This window comes from Apostichopus japonicus, chromosome 16 (assembly GCF_037975245.1).
Source record: "Apostichopus japonicus isolate 1M-3 chromosome 16, ASM3797524v1, whole genome shotgun sequence".
Classification (NCBI taxonomy): Eukaryota; Metazoa; Echinodermata; class Holothuroidea; order Aspidochirotida; family Stichopodidae; genus Apostichopus; species Apostichopus japonicus.
Genome location: NC_092576.1, coordinates 14166013 through 14182672, shown reverse-complemented (window position 1 = coordinate 14182672; position 16660 = coordinate 14166013). Strand labels below are relative to the sequence as shown.

At 39.0% G+C, this 16660-nt stretch overlaps 1 protein-coding gene across 4 annotated transcripts in view; it reads left to right on the top strand.

Moving 5' to 3' along the window:
• The window catches only part of LOC139982572 (transcription elongation factor SPT5-like), a 35204-nt gene extending 22238 nt beyond the window's left edge, over positions 1-12966 (top strand). For 3 of the 4 annotated variants that reach the window (XM_071995487.1, XM_071995485.1, XM_071995484.1), the window contains exons 17-24: positions 1189-1278; positions 2081-2186; positions 4263-4387; positions 5702-5807; positions 6534-6748; positions 8640-8953; positions 10068-10163; positions 11786-12966. In XM_071995487.1, coding sequence (XP_071851588.1) covers positions 1189-1278; positions 2081-2186; positions 4263-4387; positions 5702-5807; positions 6534-6748; positions 8640-8953; positions 10068-10163; positions 11786-11938 — 1205 coding nt within the window. In that variant the 3' untranslated portion in view covers positions 11939-12966. Of the gene's footprint in view, positions 1-1188; positions 1279-2080; positions 2187-4262; positions 4392-5701; positions 5808-6533; positions 6749-8639; positions 8954-10067; positions 10164-11785 lie in introns of all 4 variants that reach the window. The other variant, XM_071995488.1, reaches the window with a different exon arrangement.
• Positions 12967-16660: the final 3694 nt, after the last annotated feature.

Genomic DNA, 16660 nt, shown 5'->3' with positions numbered 1-16660 from the left:
CAGCAGTGGCGGCGGACAGGATCAACGTAAGTCACATCTCTGTCTTTCGCTCTCGGGATGAAATGCCTCTGCTTTTTTCCAACCCTATTTTCACATCGTCTGTTACATTCCATGAGTAATAGTTGTAGCTGTAATGCTGCATTGTTTGTGTATATATATCGTGAAACATATCCCAGAAAAGGTTTCTTGCAAATTTGAAAAGAAATAAACTTATTCAGGATCTGGAGGATTGTCAATCTCGTCCCAAGGTTTGAATTGTATACGAAAAATGTTAAAGGTGCCTGATGTTTTCGGTCGTCCTGGTAGGGTGTTCTATATATATATATATATATATATATATATATGCAGTGATACAAACAGCATAAGTTACTACAGAACTACTTTATCTAAGGTTGTAAGGGGGGAGGGTGTGGGGGGAGGGGAGGTATCTTGTATCTGCTTCACCTGAACCTATACCAGTGCTGTGGCCATGTGGATAAAGGAGTGGATAAAGGCGGTGGCATTTGAAGCAATGAGGCTTAGCAAATCGGGAGGTTCAGGGTTTGATCCCCCGTCGGGTCATAGTAAGGTGCAGGGCTTTTCATCCAAGAGCAATCTATGGTTTTCCCATCTGATATGACTTTCTAAATTGAAAAAGATTCCAAATTTGAATTATAATGTTGAATTGGAAGCCACCTGACGTGTAAGATGTAATCCATAAGTCCTTGCTGGCTTTTCCCATATTTGTGGTCGCTTAAAGGGTGTGAAGACTTGCGCAAAAAGAAACGTCTATTGCCGGTAATCTGACCTAGTTTCGAATGAGGTGTAACAGAAGTGTTAGACACCACCATCGATCCCAGAAAATACATACACACAGCTTGCTACCGTGGGTAATTAGACACTAGTGTACAGTCAGTACATACAGCTGCGATCAATATTCACAGCACAGTGTACAAACAATACAGCAATGGACATCTCAGGTCCAGCTAAAGATAACAAGGTATCACGTTTCATTACTGTACTGTCTGCATTTTGTAGCGACACAAACAAAACGTCACTTGCAAGCAACGGAAAGTTAACTTTTTCAGATGGCCGCACGCGGTTTGGGGCGAGTCTTCAATGCCTTTAAACGTCGTAAAAGTAGCTGCTGGTTAGTAATATTATTATTATTCTACCTCTTTCTCTCTCTCGCTTTTCTTCCTCATCAAGGAGGCAATTACGGAGGCGGAGTTCCCAGAGTCCAGAGAGACAAAACTCTCATTGGACAGACCGTCAGGATCACGGAAGGACCATACAAAGGTAAACAAAATGTGCTAGATGTAGCAGAAAACAGCTGTGAGAAAAGCAAATAGTTAGATAGCAAAGGAGTTACCCTGATAGTGGTTTGTCATTCTGCTGGAATGGATTAGAAGCCTCTTCCAGTTGGTTTTATTTCCCAAATATTAATATATTTATTATTTCCCAAATATTAATATAGTCATCTGTCTTGTTGTCAGTTTGAGGACAAAGGTTTTGAATCTCAAAAGCTTTTTCATGGCAGCTTTAAAAATATTTATGCAATTGAGGGACATTTAAAGAAGGGTGGGGGAAGGGTTGGGGGAGGGATTTGATACTTTTTTGGAACTCTTTGTTTTTTACGGCTGAATTAGTCTCCAGACAGAGCTACCACCGAAAGAATTTAAAAAGTGTGAAGAATTGAAAAAAATTGAAATCGCAAGCCATGCCATTGTCATATGATGCAATGCTAAACGAAACAATGCTGTTCGAACTTCATTACAGATGCCATTAATTTTTTTTTTTTCTGTTTCTTAAATATGATTAGGCACACCATTTCACCTATCAGGTTTAAAATCTGGTCAAACCAGAATTCAACAATTATATTGATATTAAATTTTAAAAGTAAAGGAAACCCTTTGCTCTGCCTATGTTTGAAGTTATATGGCTATGAGTTTTGTGATGCGTTGCTATGTGGGTTGATGTAACAGACTTACGCACTGGAAAAGCCTATCGTAGCCTAACAGGCTCTGGTTATGTGCTCTCACTACAGCTAAAAGTGATATAAAATTTAGTTATTGTTTCTTTTTCCTTTACCACCCTCCAGGCTACATTGGCATTATCAAAGATGCTACAGATTCCACCGTTAGGCTAGAGCTTCACTCTATGATGAGGACCATATCGGTAGACAGAAATAGGGTGACTATCATTGGGTGAGTCACATGACAAATCACATGATGTAACATGTGACAGATTATACAGTTAGGCTAGAGCTTCACTCTATGTATGATGAAGACCATATCGGTGGACAGAAATAGGGTGACTATCATTGGGTAAGTCACATGACAAATCACATGATGTAACATGTGACAGATTACACGGTTAGGCTAGAGCTACACTCTATGATGAGGACCATATCGGTAGACAGAAATAGGGTGACTATCATTGGGTGAGTCACATGACAAATCACATGATGTAACATGTGACAGATATACAGTTAGGCTAGAGCTACACTCTATGATGAGGACCATATCGGTAGACAGAAATAGGGTGACTATCATTAGGTAAGTCACATGACAAATCACATGATGTAATATGTGACAGATTACACAGTTAGGCTAGAGCTACACTCTATGATGAGGACCATATCGGTAGACAGAAATAGGGTGACTATCATTGGGTAAGTCACATGACAAATCACATGATGTAACATGTGACAGATATACACAGTTAGGCTAGAGCTACACTCTATGATGAGGACCATATCGGTAGACAGAAATAGGGTGACTATCATTGGGTAAGTCACATGACAAATCACATGATGTAACATGTGACAGGTTCCACAGTTAGGCTAGAACATCACTCTATGATGACCATATAGGTAGACAGAAATAGGGTGACTATCATTGGGTAAGTCACATGACAAATCACATGATGTAACATGTGACAGATTACACAGTTAGGCTAGGGCTTCACTCTATGATGAGGACCATATCGGTGGACAGAAATAGGGTGACTATCATTGGGTAAGTCACATGACAAATCACATGATGTAACATGTGACAGGTTCCACAGTTAGGCTAGAACATCACTCTATGATGACCATATAGGTAGACAGAAATAGGGTGACTATCATTGGGTAAGTCACATGACAAATCACATGATGTAACATGTGACAGGTTCCACAGTTAGGCTAGAACATCACTCTATGATGAGGACCATATCGGTAGACAGAAATAGGGTGACTATCATTGGGTAAGTCACATGACAAATCACATGATGTAACATGTGACAGGTTCCACAGTTAGGCTAGAACATCACTCTATGATGACCATATAGGTAGACAGAAATAGGGTGACTATCATTGGGTAAGTCACATGACAAATCACATGATGTAACATGTGACAGATTACACAGTTAGGCTAGGGCTTCACTCTATGATGAGGACCATATCGGTGGACAGAAATAGGGTGACTATCATTGGGTAAGTCACATGACAAATCACATGATGTAACATGTGACAGGTTCCACAGTTAGGCTAGAACATCACTCTATGATGACCATATAGGTAGACAGAAATAGGGTGACTATCATTGGGTAAGTCACATGACAAATCACATGATGTAACATGTGACAGGTTCCACAGTTAGGCTAGAACATCACTCTATGATGACCATATAGGTAGACAGAAATAGGGTGACTATCATTGGGTAAGTCACATGACAAATCACATGATGTAACATGTGACAGGTTCCACAGTTAGGCTAGAGCTTCACTCTATGTATGATGAGGACCATATCGGTGGACAGAAATAGGGTGACTATCATTGGGTAAGTCACATGACAAATCACATGATGTAACATGTGACAGGTTCCACAGTTAGGCTAGAGCTTCACTCTATGTATGATGAGGACCATATCGGTAGACAGAAATAGGGTGACTATCATTGGGTAAGTCACATGACAAGTCACATGATGTAACATGTGACAGATTACACAGTTAGGCTAGAACTTCACTCTATGATGAGGACCATATCGGTAGACAGAAATAGGGTGACTATCATTGGGTAGGTCACATGACAAATCACATGACGTAACATGTGACAGGTTCCACAGTTGGGATTGAACTGATTTTCCAGAAGCTATAAACAGAAATATCTACTCATCTTTTTAACTCGATTTGAGCCGCAACTCACCTCTCTGCATTTCATTCACGATGACCTATTTAATTCCTGATCATTGTAATCTCTAAAAGTTGTTAACTCTCAGTCCATAAATCTCTCGTTTCAGCGCTAAAGGGAAGGATGGCTCGACGACGTCGTACGGTCGCACACCCATGTACGGATCCCAGACCCCCATGTACGGGACCGGGTCCAGAACGCCGCTGTACGGCTCCCAGACACCGGTTCACGATGGTACGTAACATCTCGAAGATTTCTTGTGCTTGTATATTTTAACTCAGACGTTCCTTCGACTTGTGTTCAATTCCTCCCTTGTGCATACCCTATGAAAATTTATTTTTACCCTACGAAAATTATTGTAAATAAATACCCTTTTTATAAAAAAAAAGAATGTATGTATATAAAAAAATGCCTTATGAAAATTTATATATACATTATGAAAATTATTAGGAACAGATTGAAAATTGTATGATGATGCAATCAACAGCATATCGTTTATGTTGACCCTGTGAATGTGTTAATGCGGTCGGGAGAGCAAAGGTGGCCAAAAAGCTCCACTTTAACGCAGCGTCAGATTCATAAAAGTTTCAACGAATTACATTTAAAAAATCTCAGTTCCTTTCTGTATACCATTTTCTGCTGGTGTTCGACATTCAAAAACAAATTTGTGGATTTTTTCCTTCCGTATTTTGAGGCATTACTGTTATAATGTTACAGGTAATTTGTTTCTTTCAAAAAAAGAAGGAAAAAAAATGCTGGAGGTTATGAACCTTTTTTCTTCTTTGTTTGTGTGCATGATACCTTCAATAATGCTAAAAGTAAAGGGATTATTCTAAGCTCGGAGAGAATAACAATAAACGAGAAGAAAATAACAGCCTGTCATGTTTCTTTGTTTAGATATATGAGTTCTTTAAGTGATCAAGTAGAACACAGTCGACGTTGAGTATTAACATCTTGTTATAGTTTATTGCATAACATAGTCATACTGTACAGGACGCGTAATTTTTTTTCCTAGGACGAATAAGGGCATCGGCCAATCAAATCCCTGGATTCCAAACATGTGACGCTTTTTCAAAAAACATGTTCTGAATCTTTTTTCCTAGTTTTGACCCCAGATAATGAACGACAATCCTTCATTTTCATAGGAACTGGTTCCCTAACCCACTTTCTAAACCCTAACTCTGTTTTCAAACGAATTTGTAAATTCCTGAAAAACCTGAAACCCTTATCTGTCCTAGGAATAAAAATTAGGCGTACAGGACAGTTATAGGACGACATGTCCAAGGTTACATGTTGACAGATGGAGAGACAGGGTGAACAAGGACGAGCAGACGGCATGCTTTAACTTATATATATGCAAATGCACAGCTCAATATGCAAATGCAATTGCATATGCATTCATATGCAAATGCACAGCTCAATAACAAACAGGTGCAGATTCTTCAATGTAGTGCAACGTTTGGCACACGTACATCTTACGAATATTCAATAAGATTACACACCCCCTTTTTTTTTTTTTTTTTTTTTCTCCTTTGGTTTGAACAATAGGAAGCAGGACCCCTCATTACGGCTCACAGACACCCCTTCACGACGGCGGTCAGACTCCTAGTAGGTCTGGTGCTTGGGATCCTTCCGTCAGTAACACCCCCATGAGGTAAGGAAGAAGCTCTTTAGCTGCTTGATTCTATCTCTGTATATTGGCATTTTATTTGGGGAGGGGGAGGGAGAGGGCACTGGGACAAGTTCAAATCTTCATTCTAGTATAAATATGGAGGAACATCTGCACCTAGGAGAACATCAAAATAAAGCGACCATTTTGCTCAATTTTTTTGGAGGGAGTTATTTATCATGAAAAGGTTTCATATAGGTCGGTGGTGAGGACCGTTTTCCCCCATCACGGTGTTCTACCGACAGACGGGGGTGTCGCAGCCGGTTTTGTCCTTGGGGTCAATCATGTTACCAGGTCCACGTTTTCTGTTTTCTATTATTATCAATATGAGATTACCATATTTTTTTTATCATAGTAGACCCCAGGCCCTGGGGATGTACATCTGCTCGTCAGGTCTGAGAGCAGATCCCGGCTAGTAAAAAGAGAGCAGCAGCAAGAAAAACAAAACTCTTAAGCATGAGTAGGAATAATTTAATCCTGCTACCGGTAACTATGCTAGATTTCCAAAATGGCCAACTACAAGACCAACAGTCAAGTCCACGAGAGCGAGTACCCTCAACTGTGTTAGAACAGGAGTGCAGAATTCACAGGAAAACATCAAATGGGTGAGGGGGGGAGGAGGCCCGAAATGAAAGGTGCCAACTCAAAGCAAGTAGTTTTAAAATCAGATTTTGCAGATCGCATGTCTTTCTCATATTCCGTTCCGAACAGGCACAGCGATTCTTCGGATTTCAGTTTCGACGAATCCTCGCCCTCACCCCAGCCGTACGGTTCTACGATCCCGTCGACACCGGGCTACTCCCCAGACACGCCCCAGAGTGGGAGCCATTACAACCCCGGTACCCCCGGAGGTTCATCTGGCATGTACGGTAGCGATACCAGCTACTCGCCTTACCAGCCCACCCCGTCTCCGGGCAACTACCAACGTAAGTTCTGTTTTTATAATAACCCCATAGACGTTTCCCCCTTTACGTGCAGGGTGTGTGATTATGGTGGGAAATCATACAGTTAACATTCGGGGAAAAAATTCCTCGGTCGATAAACATAGCACAATATTTTAGCCTGACATTTGTGAAGTCATAGAGATAACATGAAAATTCTTTTTGGTAACATTCTGTAAAAAGTTGTTTTGGTCGATAAAACATATCATGATATTTCAGCCTGATGTGTGTGAGGTATGAGTCCCTCGTTGCAACATAGAACAGCTTGCCCACATCCACAGGGCCCACAGATTTACCTTGGTGGACTCCTAGCTGGCCATAAGGAAACCAAGGTGCGGGCATTGTGTTAGCATTTATAATCCAGGTTTCAAGGTGTATATGTCAGGGATGTAAGTCTTCCGTATTTTTACGGAAATCCGGTTTTTTTAATTCCAATAAAGTTCCACAAAATTGTTCGAATATCAAAGACACAACTTTCACTCATCGATCAATCAAAATACCATTCCTGTTTCGCATCATCACATTGCACTGTACAACATTGTGCCATGTGAATATCCTTGCGTACGTGCGAACTTCAAATCGCCATAGCTCATTTTTGTCGTTGAAAAACCTTGCCTAATTCACGTTGATTGGACTGCTAATTAATATCTTCGTAACTGCTGGTGCTCGACATAACTTTCGGAATTAACGCTTGTGATATTTGTGAGCGGCGGAAATCTACGCTGCGACGTATTCGTAACTTTGAGCTAGCCTAACATAACGATAGTGTGTAAGTAGTAAGAACTAGGGGTAAGATGTGTTAGCGCTAATACTTCTGAGCTAGCCTAACATAAAGATAGTGTGTAAGTAGTCAGAGCTAGGAGTAGGATGTGTTAGGACGGCATTCACCCTGGGTCTCCGAATAGTTTTCTGGGTTTTTTTTTTGGCTGCACTTACATCCCTGATATGTATGTATACAGTCTTGAGTGGTTTATCGCGCATTACATGTAAACATCTCTTTTACGGGTTTTTCCATCAATGTACAAATCAGTGTTTGCCCAGGTTATCCGGGTACCCACCCGACGCTCTGCTACCCGGTTCCTAATTTGTTACCCGAATCCTTTAAATTTGTTGATTGAATGTGTATATTCCTTTTCTTTTACTTTTTGAGAAGTTTAAAAATGTTTCGAAAGCTACAAATTACTAAAATAACAGGTTAATTGAAAGAAACAAATGCAATTAATTGAAATTAACGAACATGTAATGAACATGGAAATATTGTCAGAGAAAAATACACTTGATATATTATAGCATTCAATTTGCATTTTTATTGAAAATAGCTATACCAGAAGGTAAATAGACAAATTTCTGGTTATCCGGATACCCGGCGGGTAACAGCCTCGGGTACCCGGTTCCCAATTTTTGGTACCCGTGTAAACACTAGTACACATGTAAAGATATATGGTTACTACTTTCTGACCTTGGCCAACTCTATGTTGAAATAAAGTTTGTTATCATAGCATTGCTTCTCTGTGGGAGTTTAATACACAAACAACTAAGGACAGAAAAAAAACCACAGAGCCAATGCGGTAATCCTTTTTTCTGTTTTATGGAAAATGAAAGGATGTATGTGACAAAAAGAATTTTAGACTAGAAGTTATGAACTGTGAAATGTTAGTTGGATGTTATTAGATTTGATGTTGATGATGCAGGTACCATGTATGTGTGTAAATGCTGTCAGGTGTTAATGTAACACGCCATGTAAGTGTTACACAGATGATACTGTTATGTAAGATGAAAACTGCTATTATTTGTGTGTGGAGAATCCAAGATTTTTCACCAGTCTCTTCTCCCTTTGTCCTCTCCTCTCTCCATCTCTCTCGCTCCTCCCCTGCAGCGACTCCGAGTCCTTCGGGCAGCTTCCAGCAAGTCTCCAGCCCTGGATCCTACCAGCCCACCCCGTCCCCGCAGGGTTACCAGCACTCCTCGTCGCCCAGTAGCTTCCACGGGTCCACTCCGAGCCCCTCTGGCTACCCTCTCACTCCGGTCGCACCTTCGCCAATTGGTTTCAACCCGGCCACCCCGGGGATGGCCAACCCTCTGGATCCCAGCCAGACCGAGTGGCACACCGCGGACATCGAAGTCAAAATCAAAGAGAGCCATGAAGACGACGACCTGATATACAAGCACGGTGTCATCAGGGGCATGTCGGTGAGTAAACCTGCTTGAAGCAAGTCTAGGCAGGAGGTCGGGAGGTCGTATGCTATTGGTTGGAAAACTTTGTCATGGTGGTTAATGCTTTATAGTACTGTGCACCCTTTTGCATAACAAGATACATGATGAGTTTGATCAAACAAGTAACAAACTATTTGAAGCAAGTCTAGGCAGGAGGTCGGGAGGTCGTATGCCATCGGTCGGAAAACTTTGTCATGGTGGTAAATGTTTTATAGTCCTGTGCACCCTTTTGCATTTAACAAGATACATGATGAGTTTGATCAAACAAGTAACAAACTACTTGAAGCAAGTCTAGGGAGGAGGTCGGGAGGTCGTATGCCATCGGTTGGAAGACTTTGTGATGGTGGTAAATGCTTTATAAGTCCTGTGCACCCTTTTGCATAACAAGATACATGATGGGTTTGATCAAACAAGTTACAAACTACTTGAAGCAAGTCTGAATCTAGACAGGTCAAATCCTTGACTATTGCTTTGGCGAATTTCAATGGATGTGTCGTTACTTTGTTCCATGCACCCTTACATAGCAACAGACACGTCTAATTGGTATGGAGGACAACTCATACCATGTTACTGGTTGGTGAACTTCCAAACTTGAGTTAAATATGATATGCCGTGGATGGGTGGATATAGGGGGTGGCATTTGAAGCAATGAGGCTAAGCAATCAGGAGGTTCGGGGTTCGACCCCCGGTCGGGGGTCATAGTAAGGTGGGTTTTTCATCCAAGAGCAATCTACAGTATTCCCTGTCTGAAAAGACTTACTAAATTGAAAAGATTCAAATTTGAGGTAAAATTGTGGAATTGGAATCCACCTGGCGTGAAACTTGTATTCCATAAATAAACTACCCTCGCTTGCTAATCCCCCACATTTGTGGTCGCTTAGGAGACATGAAAAATAACTGCCTTATATTGATTTTTCCCCCCCAGAGACCCATATATAGCAGTATGGGTGAAATGTGACAGCACAGCCGTGCTAGGTGCATGCCATCTGAACATGTTACACACATTAAAAGGTGGTTTGAAGCTATAAACTTGACCTCATGTGACCTCATATCAAGACCTCACGTGACATGTCTGTAATTGTTTCTACAGGGCTCAATGTGCTCCATATATCTCTTGGACGAAGATCGGATCGTTGACGTACAATGTGAACATCTCGAACCTGTCATGCCGACCAAGAGTGATAGGGTAGGTAGTGCTCGGTGTAGACTTGTAATACCAGTCACTTTATTCAAATGTCAAGTAGAGTCTTTACACCAGCCTTTTCATTCTATGACCTGAATCAAGTCATCGAATCAAAGCCACGGGCTATCTCTAAGACAAGCTTGTTCAAATCACTTCTTCACTTTTTGAAAACTTTATTGACGGGAGATGTGCAGTTGCTAGATTTTGTGTTTCAAATTTAAAGTACCCTTGTGGGTCATATTTGTACATTAAAGGAACTGCAAAGGTACCTGAAAGTAGAAAACAGGTTGTACTTTTAATCCTTGCAATATCACACTCGGTACAGTGTGTCAATGACCAATGGGTTTCGTACATGACAACAACAAGAACCCCAAAAAAAACAAAAAAACATTAACATGAAATTGATGGAGCTTGATAAAACGTGTTTTGTATAGAATTAAATGTTTAATGTATCGATAGTTAGGAACAATCAACTGGATGTTCGTTAATTTTCGTTACAATTAGGGTCATTCTATTGATATTTTACAACATGACACAAAGTGCATCGTTTCAATGCGAGGAATTCTGTATAACGGTTGAAAATATAACGTAAAAACTATGCCATGTTATGTTTTTGAAAGTAAAACATGAGATGGAATTTGAAGAAGCACTTGAGAGTTTAAAGAGTTTGGATATTTTTTTTTTGTTGAAACGGTCAATTCTTAAAACGTACTTTTAATTTCCCAAACTTTTCTGGGTAGAGATTTTTTTTTTTTTTGCTGGTTGGTAATGATACACTTTTGTGAAAGATGCTTGATGATTTAAAAACTCCCTCCAAAAAAATTGGAATATTTATTTTATTCTTAAACGGTCGATTCTTAAACGTATTTTTCAATTTCGCAAAGTTTTCTGGTAAAGAATTTTTTTTGCCAGTTGGAAATGATACACTTTGTTTTATAAATATTTGCATAACTTTTAATAATATATATATAACTAACATATATTATATACTTAATTTTTTTAGGCATTGTTCATATACTGAATTATTTAGGCAAATAAACTTCATTTTTTAGGCATACAACATCTAATATTATATATAACTTCTATATATTATATAACTTATATATATTATATATAACTTGTAAGTATTTGACTAACTTTTAATATCATATATATAACTTATATATATTATATACTTCATTTTTTAGCATTATTCATATTCTTCATTTTTTAGGCAAATATACTTCTTTTTTTAGGCATACTATATGTAATATTATATATAACTTATATATATTATATAACTTATATATATTATATATTACTTGTAAATATTTGCTTAAATATTACTTCATTTTTTAGGCATACAATATTTAATATTATATATAACTTATATATATTATATAACTTATATATATGATATGTAACTTGTAAATATTTGCATAACTTTTAATATTATATGTATAACTTATATATATTATATACTTAATATTTTTAGGCATTTTCTATATACTTAATTTTTTTAGGCAAATATACTTCATTTTTAAGGCATACTATATTTAACATTATATATTACTATATTTAATATTATATATAACTTATATATATTATATAACTTGTAAATATTTATATTAACTTTTGTTCGTCAGGTGAAAGTCATCACAGGCGAGGACCGGGAAAGCACGGGGGTCCTAATCAACATTGATGGTGAGGACGGCATAGTTAAGATGGACCTGGGCCATTCCAACATCAAGATTCTCTCTCTCAATTCACTGGCAAAGCTTCACGAAAAATTTGCGTAGCATCGTTTTAATCGACACCATCTTCGTATACATTGGCTTTGTGATAGCACATCGTGTTTTTTCTGTGTGTGTGGGAGTCAGTCTGCGTTCACCGCGGTCCAGAAGAGTGAACTTGGACCGCAGAACCATCAAGAAATTACGGCCAAAGATATCATGGAAATCTGCGGGAGCCAGGAGGAGAGAAGACCTAATGAAAAATGTCAACTTTAATTTTCTTTCTAGCGATTACCTTTTTCTTCTGCGATCAGAAGAGAGAATTTGGACCGCGGAACCGTCGAGACCGGAATTTCTCGACGGCCAAAGATATGATGGAAGTGAGTTGGGAGGAGAGAAGACCCAATGGAAAATGTCAACTTTTTATTTTCTTTCTAGCGAAGACCATTTTCTTCTGAAAGTGGAGTCAAACTTTTTTGTTTCGGCAGCTTGAGATCAAAGCACATTAGCAATAGTACACTAACTATATGGGTTTGCTGTATCCCAAGTTAAAGGAAAGCTAGAAATGGTTCATGTTATCTGTCTTTAAGGTTTGTAGCTTTGTAAACTACTTAATGCAAGGCTCAAAGAATCTACGTTACCTATCATTCTCGTAAGTCTTAACATCTGCTTAGCAAAAATATTAAAGCCCTGCATTTCATAATGTCATCTCATTTCATAATGTCGAGTCTCAACTTTTATAATTTAATCGTTGGAAAAGTAAACTACTTGATACAAGGCTCAAAGAAGCTACATAACTTCATTCTTGAGAGTCTAACATAAACTGCTTAGCAAAGATATTTAAGCCCTGCATTTCATAATCTCATCTCATTTCATAATGTCAAGTCTCAATTTTTATAATAAATCGTTGGAAAGTGTGTCGAGTGTGGTCGAGAAAAAGATGGGGAAAACAGCACTTTGAAGGTAATGGAAAGTTGTTAGGAATCAGAGGGAAAAATTAATTACTAAATAATAATTAAACCTCCTATTTGGTGAGAAAAGTGGTGCAGGATGGCATAAAAGCTGGCTTTGCAAATCCACTTCTGAGAAAATCTTTGTTGGGTTAAATGGTTAGAATTGCTGGCAATTGGCGACTTAAATCGCTGGGTGTACATGTGGGGGGTGGGGGGGGGGTATATTACATACCAGGTGCATATTCACCATTAATATCATTGATGATGATGGCATTCTAGTAGGGACAGATTGAGCATTAAGGAATAATTATTTGGAGACAGGTAGGGAGGAAGGGTGGGTGGGTCGCTGGTAGGGTGGGTGGGTGTGTAGTAGGGTTGGTGGGTCGTTGGTAGTGGGATTGATAGCTATGGTTGACCCGGTATGTGACTGGTGCATACATTTTATTGTATGTGTTTCCCAGGTCAGATAAAAAACATTCCAAATCTCTGATTGCAATATGAATGGGACTTCTGTGTAATGGGGGTGGGGAGGGGAATGGGGGGTTAGCAAAATGAGATAATGGGCAAATTCTTTGCTACCATGGGAATATTGAATGCAGTCATGGACTCCTGGACTTGCAAATAGCATCTTGTAAGTAAGTATTCATATACACACCGATTTTGGGATGGATTTAAACTAAATTTTAATAACCAGCAAATTGGAGACACCATGCATTAGAAAATAGCAAACTGGAGTTCTCATCGTCAAGGGGTAAGAAAAGAGTTTAAATATCGCTCAAATGTTGCTAGTTTTCGAAGGTATAATCTACATTTTTTTTTTCAGGCAAGGAAAAAGTCAATGGACAACTGTATAGCACTGTTGATGTATTTTTTTTACAAAGATGTACTTTAACTTGTTTTGTTTCACTGATATTGATTTCATTTCCAAAAACTCTGCTTAAATAGGGTCTGTGTTAGCTTCCATGTGGATATGAAACAAAACAGTAGCATGAAAAAGTTAATGTCAACAGACAAGTACTAGTTTCATTTATCTGAAGTGCATCAGGAGTATAAATAGTTGAGCAGGAGCATGCAACATGAATCTCCCTCCCCCTCCCCCTCCCCCAGTTGGTCATAAACATGTATATCCCTGTCCCACATGCACCTGCACCTTATCAAAGGGAGAGATAATAGCACTCAATTGTGATGCACTGAATATGGTATGACAGAAGAACGGTAAAACATTTTTAAAGGTGGGGAGCATGTAACAAGGAACTGCCAGGTAATGTGATGTAGACAGTACTGTGAGGTAAGAGGAAGAGTGACATAGGCTGGTATATGGAGAAGAATTTTTCAGCTAGATGTTTAAGACACTTGTTTCTTTTTTTATCATTTGTTATTGTCACACATTTGAAAAGAATATGCTGTATTGATAATACAATAGTGCAAAGAACAGATAATGTAACCGCTTGAATCATTTATGACTTGTATTACGAAGGGACATCCAGCAGTTCGGGATAACCAATCTGTAGGGCCAAAGGGGGCAGAAAGCAAGTGGCTTATTTTGCGATCGCCGCCAAAATAAGTATGCTTTTGTGGATGCTATGGAACCTTTATGGAACATAACCAAATTTCAATATTTGAACTTCGAAACTAAGACCTTTTCATGGTGTTTATTTTGACTTATTTGACGTATAATATAAAATCGCTTTAACACGCTTTAAATACAATAAAACATCCAAGTCAAGAAAATAAACAATAAATGAAAGTTAAAGAAACAGATATAAATATAAATAGGTAAAAAAGGATTTAAAAGTAGAAAAGCAAAATAAGTGCCAAATTCAGATTTATTGTAAAATTGCTAAAAATATATTTTACAAATATATTAAAAAATTCACAATTCCTGACATCAATAAAAGGCAGCTCTAAAAAGGTGTTTAGTGATGACGTAATCGACCTGCCACGGTCGTAAATCGACCTCAGGCTCTACAATTAGCCTGCATAGCTTCTTAACACCATTAGGCTCTTTGTGTAAACACTGTGCGGAAGTATATGTTCATATCTATAGTTTTCACATGTTTTTTGAACATATATTGCACACTTGAATGACCCAGAGTACTAGCTGAGAAACAAAAATCTTTGTTGATGAGTTTCGAAAATAACTTTCGTCGCCAAGACATGGAAATGTTTCTCCTCTAACAAATAACTGAATTATACATTTAGGCTATCATGAGCAGTTGCGGCTTTCGAAGTTCTGCCAGGGCGCTCTCAGTTTCTCACTAGTGGCATGGTTGTCGTTTTTCTCTGTTTACTTTTTGTCGCTGTTCCTTTTATCTTTTGACGATTTAGTTTAATTTAATTTATTTTACATATTTATTAAATGAGCTGGCTGGACTATCAAGTCTTGTCAGAGGAAATTTAAAGATCTGCTTTATTAGCTCCAATTATAGTACGCTATAGGTATGAAAGTTTTGTGATTACGTAATCGACCTGCCACGGTCGTAAATCGACCTCAGGCTCTACAATTAGCCTGCATAGCTTCTTAACACCATTAGGCTCTTTGTGTAAACATTGTGTGGAAGTATATGTTCATATCTATAGTGTAGTTAATCATACAGCGTTCACAAAGACCCTCATACAGGAATAAAATATATGGCAGGCGTTGCAGACTATTTCAATTGGTAAAAAGAGGTCATTTTACTCGACCAAGGCAGGTCGATGACGTAAATCTCAAGAAACTTTTCTATGATAGCGTGCTATAGTCGGGGTCTATTGTGAGGGTCCTACAATCGTATATATAGGTATTGTTTCACCGAGGCACAAAAGAGCCATGTCCGTCCCGCAATTCGTCATCGGTTTCTTTTGTAAGACTCCTTTCTTTGTTCTTATCCATTACCTCCTGCCCCTCAGCATATTTCCCTGGGTCCTCTAACTTTCCCCGGGTCCCGAGCAGTAGACCCCTGAACCCCCTAACCGGCCGCCCTATGCAGGCTCGTCGGGCATATGGATGAGTCCTCCGGTTGCCCAAGGTATGATGGTATGGTGCTAAGACCACTATCTGGTATGTGTAATTGTTTGTGTAGTATAGGGCTAGTAAGCCTACCAATGATAATAACACGCCGAGCATCCTGAATATATGCAACAAGAAGTTGAAGTCGTTTTGATTGAAGAAATAACAAAGAAGGGCCCATACAATACGAAGAAACATATATCTTCCGACCTTTTCCATCCCAGGACCCATTGCCAACACTTCGATGAATCTGGCGCTGGCTGTTATCATCACACCTGTAAATGTGTATGTAATATCTGCGCTTAGTAACACTGGCGACTTTATCATCGATTCTTTCACCAGCCGATGGTATATAGCCTACTGTAAAACGTTCATCGACAATTAAGATATATACTGGGCAAGTGGTCCAAGCTTGAACATGTATACTTATAATGAGGGCAACATTTACGTCCCAGCATCCCACTGGCTGAATGCTTTAATTCTGTTAAGATTTATACAAGCGATTGGGCACTGGCACTGGGTAGGCGTTGTATCGACGCAACCAGAAATAATGGAAATAGACGTATAAACCGTACTTTATATGCGCTGTCCCATAGCTAGCGTATCGGGTGGGATCAAAGCATATATCAACTGTTTTGGATGGAAAGAGAGCCATGTTATACTTCATAGCCCCACATTCCATGTCATGAATCGAGATGTCTCATGACCACTGATTTGAAGACTCAGTGCCAAATAATTCAAGCACTTGCAAGATATAACGGAGGACAATCTTAGTGATTTAAAATCATGTGACTTAGTTTTGCATTTTTCCCAGAATGTAGTTTGCTCTTTCACCCGTTTGCTTGC